Source organism: Blennius ocellaris, assembly GCF_963422515.1.
Source record: "Blennius ocellaris genome assembly, chromosome: 11".
Classification (NCBI taxonomy): domain Eukaryota; kingdom Metazoa; phylum Chordata; class Actinopteri; order Blenniiformes; family Blenniidae; genus Blennius; species Blennius ocellaris.
This window is the reverse complement of record NC_137660.1, coordinates 17348398-17364576: the sequence shown is the minus strand read 5'-3', so window position 1 is coordinate 17364576 and position 16179 is coordinate 17348398. Positions and strand designations below refer to the sequence as shown.

General features: G+C 39.6%; 1 protein-coding gene across 2 annotated transcripts in view; it reads left to right on the top strand.

The window, feature by feature from the left end:
- Window positions 1–2216, top strand: part of sema3d (sema domain, immunoglobulin domain (Ig), short basic domain, secreted, (semaphorin) 3D) — a 31880-nt gene extending 29664 nt beyond the window's left edge. For both annotated transcript variants that reach the window (XM_080505068.1, XM_080505067.1), the window contains exon 18: window positions 747–2216. In XM_080505068.1, coding sequence (XP_080361194.1) covers window positions 747–1187 — 441 coding nt within the window. In that variant the 3' untranslated portion in view covers window positions 1188–2216. The remainder of the gene's footprint in view (window positions 1–746) is intronic.
- Window positions 2217–16179: the final 13963 nt, after the last annotated feature.

Genomic DNA, 16179 nt, shown 5'->3' with positions numbered 1-16179 from the left:
AGCTACACCTCAGGGGGGGGGTCATCACAGGGCTGTGGGAGGTATGCTTTTGAAGCAGCCACACGTGCACTGACACTCGCACACACAAATGCACAGTTCTGGCTTTTCCTCTTTCCTCTCGACACAGCTGTGTTGTTTTAGGCTCTGACAGCAGCCACACCACCTGATGAACTATGGTTACTAAATAAAAAGAGCGCTGTAAAAAAAAAAAAAAAAAAAAAAATCACATGCTACCAACCATTAGAATTGACTCACGAGCACGCAGACACACTTTCCCATAAACACTTACCACTTGCTCTCATTATGAACCTGAAGATCTCTCCACACCATATCTTGACCTCTGCCTCGCCACACCCAATTCAATATGCTTCCTCTTTCAGGGGTCATTACCTTGTTTAACATACCTTGAAGACAAATCCTGCATGGAAATGTATGGGTGCCCACTTGTAGAGGAATGTCATGTGCAGGTAGACTGATTCCCAGGAGGTTGGGCCCAAGAGCCAAACTGTGAAGTTTGCATGTTTACCCTGTGCATGTGCAAGTTTCCCACCGAGTAAACCGGTTTCCTCCCACAGTCAAAAAAAATAAAAACAAAACTTGTTTCTGAAGTTAAACTGACTGTAGGGTGTACTCTGCTTTCACCAATAGTCAGCTTGGATCCCCTACACTCAAGTTGAATGAAGAAGTATAAAGGATGGGCAAATAACAAAGCTACTATTTCACCATTATCATCTTCTTCTTCCTAGGTTCGACCGGATGATCGAGTTGTTCACACTGAACGTGGTCTGCTGATTCGCTCTCTCCATCCCTCCGATGTCGGGGTGTATATCTGTGTTGCTCAAGAGCACACGCACTTCACACACACTCTCCTGCGTCTCACACTGCAGCTTGTCACGCATGGACAACTGGACAGGAAACCAAAGCCCAGCGAAAGCCCTGCAGAAGCCCGTCAGCGGTACAAGGACTACCTGAGAGTGATGAGCTCTCCATTCAGCTCTCTCGAAGAGTACTGCGATTCACTGTGGCTGGATAAGAAACATTCAAGGGGTCGGGGGCGAGGCTTAGGGGTTGGCAAGTGGAAACATATCCAGGAAATGAAGAAAAGCAGGAACAGGAGACACCACAGAGAGGAGGAAAAGATGGGACAACAGGAGCGAGGGAGGATAGGGAGGACGGCACAGCAGTGAGGAACGAGATGGAAAACATCAACTATTTGCTGTGTATATTCATTCACTGGTTCTGAAATTAAGCTGAAATGACATAACTGTAAAACTGAAGTCTCAGATGTGAAGTTTTACTCTAAGTTAATGTAGCATGAACAACATGGACCGTTGAAGAATGCAGGGGGTCATTGCAAACCTTTGTTGGTTTCGTGATTTACAGGTGCATATCATAAAACATTGAAGTTAAATTCCCCTCGACTTTCACAGGAATATTACTTTTTTTTTTTTATTTTATTCTCTGCCTTAATAATACAATATACAATATCTCAAAATGTTGCAATATCTCACTAGATCAGATGTTTTTCAAATTGAAAGCCACAAATATTACAGTTGAAATTTAAATAAATGCTGGAAACCTTTAGTTTGGGTTTTGAAATAATTGACGAATCAATTATCTTTGTTTGATATTCATATTTCTATATTCATATTCTTTAAGATGCACCTGTATACACCTGCCCATTTTTAACTCCAACCACACCTCTGAAAATATTTTGGAATTTCTTATATTTTTCTTGGAAAAACTTCAAATATTTGAAATACTTTGAATGAACTGAAGTTACCATTGAAGTTGAAAACTGAGACTGATGAAATTATGCATGAGAATTACTTCTTCTTTTTTTTTACATCTAATATTTCAGTAACGGTATAGGTAGAAGATGATGACATAGTTGGTGACTCAGATCCAACTTTTATTGCTTTGCTGAAAGTACACTCACTGTTGATGTGGTTGAAGTACTAAAATTGTGATGTCATAAAAAACGTTTGCTCATGTTGTATGACTGTAAATATTTATATGAACATGTACAGGAGACGCAGCAAGCTCAAGTTAGTCGTATTATTGATGTGTGTATCTCTAGTGATAATCATGTTACATTTGACAAAATTACTTATTTTTGTACAATTCCTTCACTCGTATGTACTGTAGGATCGATAGATGTTTTCATTATCACTGTTTTTGTTGCAGATATTTAATTAAAATTGTTTTCGAGTTAGTGTTGCCTGAATTGCATTCATACATTTGCTCATACTGTGCAGGGTTAATATCGGTATGCAGAAAATCTATTGCTGCAGTTGGAGGCACTGTCATCCATACAGCAGGCATGCTTGGAATGGGTTAGGGTTAGTTCAACTGAGCCTCTCCTGATATAGCAACACAAGTCCCTGTACACTATATGCGGATGTCAGAATGATTCAGTGTGTGTGTGTGTATGTGTGTGAGACCTAGCATCTTTTGGAGGCGCCATGCAAAATATGAGCTTGTGATCTAGCAAGTTTCCTAGAATCAAGTGATAAAGCTGAGATGGCATCTATGTTAGAGACATGAGTGTGAAATTGGAAGCTTAAGCAACTCACTGTGTGACCTGGGTTGTATATTATTACATAAGCAATAATAATAATACAGATAATATACTTGTGTGGGAACTTTCTGTTAAAAAAAAAAAAAAAAAGCATTATCAGAGTCAGGTTTAACAGATTCTGTGAAAACCTCCTGAATTCCAAGTATGAGCAAGTAAAGAGTGGGCCATACATCTGGATCAAGATGGAGCACAAATATGTGGATACGTATTTTGTCCAAGATGCATACTTTAAATGTCCCTTGTTTTTGACTGTCCTCTATATACATATGTATAAATAAACTGCATTCTAGTCTCCCTGTTGTATTTTCCACAGTGATTTCTTTTTTCATGTTTCTTGTAACAGAGACAATGAATATTTTAGGCACTTCCTGCTTGTCTATAGTTTATTTATCAGTGAGCTGCAAAGAACAAACCACATATCCCCCAAAAAGGAAACTGCAAAAGGGACTTCAGGAAAGGACTCGTCAGACTTCAAGAGAGCACTATTCTCCCAAAATAGATTTGAATAGCTTGTTTGCACAATACAAGCATGAAAGAATGTATTGGAAACAAATGTGGTAATAACAGAACAGTCCAATTTGGAGGCATATTTTGGCAAAAAGAATTGTGCAGTGTCATGCATTTCATTCAATTGGTTAAGCATCTTATTGCTTTGTCCCTCTGCCCTCTCATGTCTCTAAAATAACACGACTCTTTGTGTTCCTTAGTTTACAAGTTTTTGAAAACTTTGAAGAATGAAGAAAACAAAACATTTCACTATTCCAAGATGTGATGTTTGAGAGATTATGGAAAGTCACTTGAGCTGCACTAAAACGTGTGAGAGGCGTCACATGGAGTCCGTCTCACTAACTGCAGCCTGTTGACGTCACCATTAATCAGTGTAAAGATTATACCGGACGATAGACTGGGCTGAGGGTGTTCATAATCACATTGTCGTCAGTGTTCACTGCTGCTGTTACCGGCGTTTTCTTGCACAAAAGAAAAAGTCTCAAATATTCTTGATACATTTGATTCTTCATGTTGATTATTTTACAAGAGAATATAAATCACAGGCTTTTAAAGTGCTACCAGCCCCTTGAACCATATTGTGTCACTCTTGGCACCCCAACTTTGAAAACAGGAGTTTTTAGGTAAATGCCGAACTTTGTAAAGTTTATCCCTCTGTCAGATATTATTCTTAACTGCTGTTGGGAACAAGACGTAATAAAAACCTGAACTTTTCACATTATTATCCCACAATTTTATCATGAATAGGTAGTTTTATTCTGATTCAGATACAAGTTAGTTGTTTTTATTTGAACATTTTTACACTTATTACATTTCTAGTGGATTCATTTAGAAGGATCTGTGTATTAAATGGTAAATGGAAAATGGATTTCACTTACATATCGCTTTTCAATTGGTTCAGGAGTCCCAAAGTGCTTTATATTGTTAATCACATTCACCCATTCACACACACATTTACTCACCAATAGATGCAGTTGCCATGCATAGTGCTCAATCCATCCATTTCCAGCAATTTGGAGTTTGGTGTCTTGCTCAAGGACCCTTCGTTAAAAATGAGAAAGAAAAGAATCAGGATGAGAAAAAGCATCTTCATGACCTGATTATTCCTGCTGCTTTAACCGTATTGAACTTTTTGGTTCCTTCCAGAGGAAGCCCACCCCACACTTTGAAAATCACTGATCTAAATACTTTTGATCTATTGATTGAACAACTCAATCAAATCTATTTGATATTACTTAACAAAGGGCTATTACATGGAATATCTTCAGCTGTTTGTGCAGCACTTCGCAAACAGTTAACTTGACCTTCACATTTGGTTGGAGAAGAACTGTTGAATGGAGATGACAGGCAGACTGAAGCAGCAGGGGTTCAATGAGGAAACTGAATTCATGGAAAGAAACCAGGCACTCCCGAAGGAAGTGGGTAATTTGATGTGATTGACATAATGAGCAAGCAGCCTGCTTAGAAACTCCCGCAGTGGAGCCTTCATATATTATCACGCGCACATCCTATAGCTCTATCTCCAACTGTAAACCATAGTTTCTCTGTGTCCCGTGATCCACACGTGCAACTGACATCAGGATTAAGTACTGTGCTTGGAGCTGGGGCGCTCCTAATGGTATTGTGCAAAATTGTTGAAGTTGAAGCTTTGTAAGTGGATTGCAAGAAATTGTTTGATAGGGCTTTGTCAGATATTTCATTCAATCTACATCATAAATCTATGAAATAATAATATGTGTATGCACTGTATTAGGGGTAGTTGTGAATCAAGCTTTTTCTTTATAATAATTATATTTATAATGGAGATTTAATTTCACACAGTGAGGACATTCTGAAATGACCAAACTTATTTCATTGTTACGTATGTTTCAAATCGTCTGGAGACAAATCGATGATACAACTCAAATTCAAGTATCAGCTGGATTCTAATGTTTGCTGCCCTGATTCTGTCAATCTGCCTATTTTCATTATCTCAACACCAATGATCACATCTTCATATACATTTTTTGCATCTTTGCCCAGGTGCATAAAATGAAAGCAGCAGTGTGTTCTCAGCAAACCTCCACAACGTCGTACCAATATCAAGATATCAAATGCCGTGACAGGCAGACCAAAGGAGAGCGGAATTAAGATGTCAGTCCACGGACGTGTTTCTGGTTTTATATTATAGGGTATTTACTGTTGCACAGATGTGTGTTTTGCAGGCGTTGACAGTGAACTTCTGAGCCTGGGTGGAGACAGTCAAACGCTGTACGGGAGCTGTCGGACTGGACGGTATTGATGGGCGCCTCGGGGTATTGGGAGGCAAGAGGTATGTGCATATGAGCTAGAAACAGTTGTTCCCTCAGAGTAATGACTACCTGTGCTCCCTCTGCCAGATTTAAAGACATATGTGATCTCTCCGCACTCCAGGATTTGTGGCAGGGCAGACAGGATATTCGAAACACACCCCATGATGGATGCTTTCATTAGGTGCAAAGACCTGCTTCGGTTCAGAGATGTACTGTATGTAAACGAGATGTCTCTGACCCGCTGTTTGCTCTTGCAGAGGGAAATGCTCTGCAGATTGGACATTGTTATAGCTTTTCCTGTGTCCTATGTGTATGTCATTTGCCATTGTGCGACCATGCATGTGCTCCTTCACAAAGCTTTTGATCTGGTCAATGTTCTTCCAAGAAGAGGTCAAAGGTCACAAAAGATGCTAAAAAAGCTTTCTTTCTTTCTCTGCTGAGTTAAGAGACTTTGTATGGCAACATCAGACAAGAACACAGGAGGTATCATTCCGACTCCATTAATAAAAACATTTACACAACAATTCAGAAGAAATGTGACATTGCAGATCTTTATTTTCGTGAAGGATTAATGTTGTTTTTGTGGCATGCAGTAACACATTCCTTTCAATTCATTTGAGGCATTTTCTCATTCCATACAACATAAAACCGTCAGTCATATAAACCTTGTGAAGTATTTTCAGACAGGAGAAAACAATCTGTAACATAATGACTCAACACGTTGGCCATGCTCTGGTGTGTAGTCTTTGTGAGGAAACCAATGATTTCATCAACGTGCTTGCGCCAAGTACAGCTCTGACTTTCTCTGGGTGATAAAAACTTCCTTGATTTCTCCACAGGAACCAAGCTTATAGTCCAACAAGAAATGGTAATATCTATGATTGTAATAATTGTTGTGATGGGAATGTTTTCATCCATAATGTTTGGATTTGGTGGTGACACAGATATGAAATGATGCTAAAGTCAAGGAATGGATTACGTAAAAAGTAATGTCTATATTCAAAGTGCTTTCCATCAAGAGTCATTTACAACTGGCAAGAACAAAAGCCACGAGAAAGATGTTGAAGAAACATTAAAAAAAAAGAGCTGAGCAGATAAGAGTTGAGAGTAATAAGAGAGAAATAAGAGTTACGCTACAGCTCAACAGAAAATATATTTTTGCTGTACTATTTACTTAAAGGCAGCAGCAAACAAGAATGACTTGAGCCTCATTTTCAAAGAAATCCTGCAGTTTTCTGATAGTTAAAAGCTGAAAGCAGCTTCTACGTGTTTGTTTCTGATTCTTGGAACAGAAAGCAGATTTGATCCAGATGACAGGGGAGGTTTGAATGGCGCGTAACATAACAGAAGATCTAAGATGTATTTTAGGCGTAAACTATTCAGATCTCTGGAGACCAGGAGTAATAACTATTCTCTGTGTGACAGGAAACGAGAACCTGAACCTGAACCTGAACTTGTTAAGGCCAGCACACACCACAGGGTAATCGGGACAATTTTAGTTCCAAACTCCCCCTTCCCGAACATTGGGAGCAGAAGGTCAGGTTGTCGGATGTCTACAAAGAAAAAATCATGTCTGATTTTCCTGTGGTGTGGGGTGTGCTAAGAGCAATTTTGTCAGGTCCGATCCACTCGGAAGGTCTCGGAAGGAGAGATTGGAGATAATGAACATGTTCAATATTTGCGCCCTGTAGTGTGTGTTCTGATCCGAGAGAAGTCAAGCAGCAGGGTGTGTGACGTCACGAGTGCCGGTTAAAAGCAACTGTTCCTGCTGCCAAAGCCAGAAAGTTCCCGACTTGTTAATGCTTGTTAACTTCATGAAATGATATGATATTAATTCATTGGGCAATGCCTGATCACTCAGTTTTGCTTTATATTTCTTAAACTTTATATGTTCCATCAGGTTCTTTTGAGGCTGTTTCCCCGGTGTGAATGCATTTTGTGTTTGAATATTAATTCCTCACCGTGACGGCAGAGTAGATGTGCACGACATAAATTCATGTTTCGCAGGTCTGTCAGACGTGACCATCATTATTAACCTCATTATTACAGATAAACCCTCATGGAACTAAACAGACTTGAAGCAAGCCAAGAACAAGAACATTCTTCAAACTCATGGCTGCTTCAGATTGAATGCATTAATTCAAAAACAAAGGCCAAAAGTTACCTCAGAAAATTAGCAAACTAGCAATGTTGTTACACCTGACTGTGATTTGGAAAACACATGAGTTTTATTTTCTGGGCTGTTGCCGTGTGATTGCCATGCATGCAGGATTATATTTTGTTTTTACAACACGTTGTGTGGCTTTGTGTTCTTAAGACGTCTGGTTTATATGACTTCTGCTTGCTACCAACATTTCACAGGTGAACTTTGACCCCTTCTCAGTGCTCGATGTTCAGGATTTGCTTCCCCTCACATGCTTTTTCTTGCTTCTATTCACTTTTTTCTTTCAGTGGTGCCTGTAAAGTTTATTCTGGCCAGTAGGTCAGTATCATATGTGAAAGTGAAAAAATATAAATGAGGGTGGAAACTGAGAGGAGAAAGTGTTGTGTAGCAACAACCGACAATGCTATCCAATGTCAGCTCTCTATTATGGAAACCTAATTTCACAAGAGAGCACCTTCAGTCATGAAGGTTAAATAGCTCAGTAAACATGTAAATCTTCCAGAACATTGTGGTCCATTGAGGATTTTCAGCTATTTTCCATTCCTAAATGTTAAGAAAGCACTCACATTTCACGTTTGATTTTGGATATCAGCAAACAAATTGGACTGCTTTGTTTTCTTTGAAATGCCCCTTTCAAGCTGCTTCCAGGCTGAGCTTCCAGGCATGCTGTCAGAGCAATAAATTCACTCTTTGTCAAAATACAGACGGCGCTGGTTTCTAGGTAAGCGCGCCAGAATTATCTTTCAGTGTAGGTCAGTACTGTGTGGGCCAGTGCAATATGCCCTGAGGGGGAAACTAAAGAGAATTATGTGAAACTGGGTGGTTAGTTCATTTACCGTCGTCAAAATAATGTGTAACTCATCTTTGACCCACAGAGCAAGTTGTTATTTAATTTATGGTTGTCAATATAATCCAAAGGATTTTGTTTCCCCAGTGTTGAAATTCAGGTAATTGCGAGCATGTGATTGAGTTCCTGAGAGGAGAAAATGTTTAGCTTCATTTCTCAGCTGACACGTTCAGAATTTGTGACACTCAAAATGTACAACAGATTTCTCAGTATGTATTTTCAGTTAACAAATATTTTATAGACATTATTATTATTATTATTAGTAGTAGTAGTAGTAGTAGTAGTAGTATACTTTCTTCTACTGTGCTAACTGCTGCACTTTTGACGGCCTCAAAGTGCTCAAATACTCGTAAAAAATGTCATGCAGTGGCAAATTTTTTTAATATTTTATGGTAATTTCTCATGTGTCTGGCAAAATGTCTCCATACCACCCCCTTCATTGTTTTTACATTTGCACCATCTACTACGGGCAACTCATTTAACACATTTCACAGACATCCATGACATTTGGTAGACGTATGCAGCACGTAAATGTCACCAACACCCATACTCTAAACCAAACAGGAAGTCTGCCATTTCATGTAATGCGTAAAATGCGTGAAACACAATCCTCCTAGGCATTAAGTCCAAGAGATCTGAAATTTGTCCAGAAAACCCAACAGGCCTTCCCGATGAAAAGCATCAAAGTATTACTTAAAACTCAAAGGGCGTGGCCATGGCACTCCAGTGAATATCTGATGGTTTGCCATAAAACAGGAAGTGATGTGTAACTCTGCTCCACATCATGCAATCTGCCTGAAACTTCACGGGTGTCATCATAGTGCAGCCCTGAACACATCCATATGCTAATGTCCACTCAACAGTCACAAAAATCAATGGATTCGGCTGAGGCAAATGGCTCTACAGCACCACCTATACATACTTGGAAATAATCATAAAAAATTAATGGCTTGACGTAGGAGGATGAATTTTGGAACAAAGTCAAGATGAGATTAGTATGGAGTCAGAGATGAGGAAGTTAGTCAGTCGGTTTCTCTCTACAGTTTGCTGGCTTGACCTGAAAACAAGAGTGGCAAAAGGCTGGGACCAGCCTGACCACCAACGAACTAACAAAGGAAGAACTAAGTCTAAACCACGGCAACTTCGCTCCTGTCGAGACCAGTCATTCAGTAGCAAAGTTTATCTGATGCTTAAGGATGTTTGTAAACATTGTTGTTCTCTGGGGAGGTATTTACAGACAGCTCGCCGACTGTGATTTTTCTGAATCAGATAAGAACCCTAGAACCCTTTTCTGGAGTCCAATAACTGGTGGAAGATTTCACCAAAGAAGAAGACACTTTGTGATTCTTCAAATCAGAATCAACAAACTCCACAGAGAAGCGTTTCTCCACACAGAAACTGGACTTGAACATAGAGCATTTTTGTAATGTGGTAAAAGTGTCAATCCCTGCACCACTGTGTTGCTTTCATTCACCAGTGAACCTCAAATGGATGTTTTCTGTGGAAAGAAACTACATTCAAACCCATACACACACAGCAAGAGCACACAGGCTCTGCACAAAAAAGGCCCCTTTGACCCAACCTGTCCTGAAGCCATTGAGCTTCTCAATATGAAATCTGAGTACGAGCCACGACAACACCAAATGGCCCACACACCATACATTTACTATAAACAACCTAATGGATCCATTTTAATGTTAGCACAGTTGATACATACATTTTGAAGGGGACTGTCCGAGTTACATATGACAGTGTATAGGTGGTAATGTAAAGACAGTGAAAGCATGATTGATGTGATCTGTAGAAAACACTTGCAATTTAAACTGTTGATTTTACATGGCAATATGTAACCCAATACCCACACAAGCACAAGGCTAACTGCACTAGGAGTGTGTGTGTGTGTGTGTGTGTGTGTGTGTGTGTGTGTGTGTGTGTGTGTGTGTGTGTGTGTGTGTGTGTGTGTGTGTGTGTGTGTGTGTGTGTGCGTGTCTCATATTGCTGCAGGAATTTACAGATCCCAGGGGCAAACACAGCATGCATGTCCATGAAATTGATATGTCTTTCAGTACAGTTTGATGCTGCACCTCATTGACCTTTAGCCTTTTAATCTAGTTTTCCAATTGGTCACATATCTTTACTTTATCCTTGATTTGCTCTCCTGTCACACAGATGACCCTAATTTCATTTGGAAAATATTCCACTTCATTTACGTAACACATATCAAGTGAGCGGAAAGGATATACAAAGTGACGATCATGATTTCAGTTGATTCATATGCGGACATATTTGAAATTTCCTATCTTATCTTCAGTGTATCATATTAACCATTGGAGACTGTTAGGAGTCCTGATGTTTAGCTACTGGAGAGGGATTAAACCCTCAGAGTGTCCATCTGTCCCTCTACTCTTTAATCCCCCCACAAAACAAGTTTAAAATAATTAACAGGTATTAAGTCATTCAGTGAATGAGGCACGGTCAAATAGAAATAGAAATGAAAGATTGATCCTCGGCACTTCATAGGATAATAGGCAGCTCGAAGGGTGAGACGAGGCCCAAAAGAAGCAAAGTAGAAAAGTAGATCCTTGATTGGAATCAGTATTCTTCCTCTTCCTGGTGGCATGCGATGGCATTTCCTCGGTCATCAGTCATGCCACATCACATCATACCAACGAAGATTTGAAAGCTGAAATGGAACACAGAGCAATGCAAGCCTCGGTCTCCACTGCCTCTGCCCAGCTTTAAGGTGAGAAATCAGTCACATTTGTTTTTACGGTAACTGGCAGCTAAACAATTATTGTTTTTCTTTCCTGCTATTGTTTTAGAGATGATATAGGATTTTATTTACACGATTCCACTGGCTTACTCACTGATTATTTATATCACTATTTCAAAGGGAGTTTAAGAAGCCCTTTGTATCATTTCCATAATTATTATACAATAAGCATTGTACTGACCAAAATGACACATATTTCACAATTTCTGGCTTCAAATGTCTTTAAATCAGACACTTTTATGACTGGATTTTTCTGAAAGATCGACTAAAAGCTACTGAGTACATGTCTAGAAAATAATATGTTAAATATGACTCAAATGAATATGCACGTGTTTTAAAACGTGCACTTATTTACAAGAATATGATGCTTAGCTCCAGCATTTTCATTCCTTTATTTACACTTTATTTTAACTTAAATGCATAAATCAAGTGAATGAACTAAAAGACAAATTGCATTGCCAGCGCAAGAGAACAAAACATTGCAGCAGTAACAGCACCTATTGTATCTTAATGTTAAGCTTAATCATTTGTATCATGTATTATATGAACAGTTGTTGACTGAAAGAGATGGAAAGAAATGCAGTGCACTTGCCTGATGAGGGATTATATTTCTCTTGCTTTGTTTGTAATAGCAATCATGATAGTGTCAAACAGTGTGACAGCATGTTTGATTGAAATCACAATTTAAATTTTACAATATTATATACATGTTTAATGCAACTGGCAAAAGTTTGGCATTTGCATATTCTAAATCCAAATTCTTAAAAGTGTTCTCTTAATAACCTCTATGAAAGTCAAAAATGTGTATTTACTGGTAGAGTTGAACAGTTTTAGTCCTGTTTCTCCAGATTCATTTATGTCGAGTATTGGAAGTGGTTCTGATATACAGAGATTGTCACATTGAATAAGATTTAAAAAAAAAAGTATCAGAAATTCTTGTGAGGCTCTAAATGTTAGTGATTAATGCAAAGAAAAATAAGAGGACAGCGTGAACTAGTGCAAGTTTCATAGTCCTGTTTAACACATTAAGCAACAAGGTATGTGTACAGCCATGTGTGTGCATGCTCGGTATGCTCTTAAGTATTTTTTTTCAGAAGTGTGAATGGTGATGGGCTGCCAGCGCCAGGAGATCAAAAGCTTAAATGAAATGTTTGTCACCGTAACAGCTGCAACGCAGTGGATTGCCACTTGATGCTGATAAGCACATGCAAGACTCCAGGCAGCTTTAATTACAGATCTATGTACAATGAATACAAATTCTGTTACTATATTCAAAACATTTTCTCCTGCATGTTTATTCCGGTTTGTCAAGTTAGTTTTACAAGGTCCACGAAAGCTGTTTCTCAATAACGTGCACAATGTTCCTTTCTGTTCAACGGTGGATACAGTCCAAAAAAGCATCGCTTTATTGAGACTAAGGGGTGTTGGATTAAAGTCTCCAGGTGCTGAGCCAAATTCACAATCGCATTGCATAATAAGAAATAAGGCCAAAGTTTACTTCCAGGCACAGCAATAAAACAAATAAATACAGGCTGAATAAAAACAAAAATCACACCATCAAACTTGTTAGGTGAAATTGTTGTGCCTTTAAGGGCTGCTCGCCTAACTGCATGGGGAGTGCAATATCATCAGCAGATATATTTAGCCATACATGTGTCGCATTTCTCTCTGCAGTTGTTAACAAGATTAGGCATTGGCATGACAGCATACCAAGGCTATAGCATTGTCAATACTAATCAGCTTTAGCTTGTAGGAAAAACAGAGGGCAATACTCATAGTGAGGGAAATGTGCCTTTCCGATTTGAGGCCATTCAGATGGTCGCCAGCTGGCTGCCAGTGAGGGGCAAAATGGTCCAGTTTGCGAGGTCTATTGTGTAAAGCTGTCAAAGAAAAAAATGACATGTGTGGCTCTTCAACCCCATACATTACTTCGTCATTCATAAAACTGGCCTGGTGATCACAGCTGGGCTTCCTGTTTTTTTTCAAATAGATTTGTATGATGGATGATTTAGTGCTTTCATAAAAGAGAAGCTGCTGGTGCTTCTTTGGCTGTGATAAGCCTCCGTCTCCTTGCATTTCTCTTAATGAGCTCATTCTACATTCATTGCTCGCTAATTACTTTCCTTAATCATCCCCAGGCACATGGTCCGTTATTATGACTATTATTTATAACAGACAGTATAAAATGAATGTATTTTATGTATTTATATACTTCTTCTAACTATTTCTACACCTTCCTGCCTTCTTGTGTCCTGTGGATTTTGTAACCCTACCCATATGGCTCTGTGTTTGAAGTCTTTCCGAAATCCTTGTGCATGTTGGTTGTCATGTTGCTTCATGGCAGGAACACTCCTGTTTTCCACTATGAGAGCTTTCCAACACTGAAATACACACATATAGTTTGATTATGTTGTGCTTGTGTTGTCAAGTAATATAAAGTATCACTCGAAAGGTTTATGTCCAGTTAAGTTTTCTGTAAATCCTCCGTATGAATCTTACAGCATCTTCTAAACAGCAGGAGCCAACCTTTATCCAAGCTCTCAGCTCATTGCAGCAGTACAATACAATGCGTGTGTGCATAATAAAAGGCACCTAGGCACCGCTTTTGGCAAGCATGAAGGGCAACGCTATCATCAGAGCCGAGGATGTTCGGTAGCCTTCTGCATGAGACGGATGACTGCGCCCACTGCTATTTTATGGCTTCGTCAGCCATGCTCAAAGTTGAAATATGTGAACGAATAAGCAGAGAATATATTTCATGCAAGAAATGGAGGTCACACTCAGCCTGCTATGAATTTTATAGAGGTTCAGATTCCTGCTCATCGTACGTGTGTGCGTGCCTGCATCCATTTGAGATTCACTGAGAAAGAGAGAAAGGGAAAGAGATGAAATAAAAGTCACAATCAAGTTGATAAATGGTTTAGCATTCTCAGTGGAAAGTGTCATTTCCTGTGATTCATAAGCCTCAGTCTTTGCAGTTGTTCAGGTCTTTTCACTGGACTCAAGGCTCTGCTGTCAGTAGCATCTGCATTTAGTTTGTGGACTGACAAACAGTTTAAGACAGTGAATTAAGATTCATTCGGTGACACGTTTTACAAAAATGTATTACTGTTGGTAATGTGATTGCATCACAGTCTCCTCCTTAAATAGAGGCAAAATCCAAATGGTTTAAATTTCTGTCATTGTTATTGGAAGGAGAAATGCTGCTGGGTCAATGTCCAAAATATTATTGTTCCCCATAAAATTGAAAGCGTTCAACACCAGAGGGATACATATGAGCAAATGGTTATTTGGCATGATCATAAATTATGCGCACAAATGTCCTTAACACCCTTTAAACTGGCTTTGTGTATGCAAAGTGTATGCTAATGGTAATTTGTTCTTGTGTGGAGCAGATTGAGTGTGTGAGTGTGGATACGTGTGCCAGAGAGAGATAAAGCGAGTGAGATTGATCACAGGGAGATTTTACTTTGCTGTGAGTGTTGTAAGGGCAACAATATTATGCAGACAAATGGCTTGAATGCAGTTGGACAACACGCAGCATGTCATTAAATCTAAAATGATGATGGGACCTTAATGTTACATTGTTCCTGTAATGTGCTGTCTTTTGTATGCTGAGCAACCCCAAGGCCCCATTAACCACCTGGCAAAGCATCTCTTTTGTATTTATATATAAACTCATATTTCTCATTCTTTTCATTACTTTCAGTTTTATTGTTGTATTTTCTATTTTCCTCTTCTGAATCCTTTCTATTTTGCCTTTGTCTCCCTATGCTCTCTTTCTCTTTTGCTATGTGTCTGCTTTCCAAAGCTGAAATTAAAACAAAGTCAGATGCTATTACTTCCAGCTCATCCTTTTAAGCCACTGGACAGCTAGTGTAGATGGCACAAATATAGCAGTCCATACCTGTTTGCCATGACGAGCCTAGGGGATCACAGTGAAACCCATTACCCCAATTACCCAATTATCTCAAATGACGGGTGATTATCAGGCATCATCACTGATATTGCTGTAGCACCACCTTCAGAGGAGCTGTTTTACTGACCTGAATATAGGCATTCATGTCTCAATTTTCATAATGTCAACACAGATACACATTCAAACCTGCACACACATGTATTTAGTTCTTGGCCTGTTGCCATGAGCTTATTTTCACTGGTCATCCAGGGCAGAGTTTCCTTTTCTGAACCTTTCAGGTATCCTGGATGGAGCTGCCATATTTAATGGAAAAGGAAACAGAGCTGTTAGTGCAGGGTCGCAACCTCTCACCTGACATGTGAGAAGACTGTGTATATGTGTCTGTGGCATGCGAGCAGCATGGTTCCCATCATTTGCCATCGGCTGACGTGTTGTCTTTGTAGCTCCTCTGTGAATCTCTGTCCATCCATCTGTCCTCAAACAGAGACCTTGAAAACACCAGGTATGTCAGGCTATCACAGACAAAGAAATACCAGGGAGATGACAGCAGCAGCAGCAGCAGCAGCAACCAGGTAGTAATATAGACTGCAGCCCAGTCCTTTAATCAGTGATTATAGCCCCAGGTCTTCATGAATCTAAAGTTAAGGATGTGCCCAAAGCACACCGGCTGTCCTACTTCCTGATGATTATCGACCTCCACCCCCCAGTTCCCTCCTCACTGATCTTCACCCTCTCCTTTTCCTCCACCTCTTTGTCTTCTCCAACCCTACACCTCCCCAACTCATGCACTCACGCCCTGTGACAATGGACATCTTAAATATAGTTCACTGTTTATTTAGTGTGAAAACCGGAATTGAGTTTTCAAACGGCATATGTCAGATGTGTGAGGCACAGGACGAACCTGAATTTGTGTGCATGTGCATTCTTGTCTCTGAAAGGGCAGAAAGGTCACTGGTTAGGTCATGGGTGTATATCTATCCCAGGTAAAAGAGATGTCCAATGAAGGACGAAGGCTCCTGTGTCTACTTGTCATCTCCCATGAGGCATAGTGTCACTTGCCCTCTTGCCACTTGCCTGTCCTCCCCACTAACCCCCAA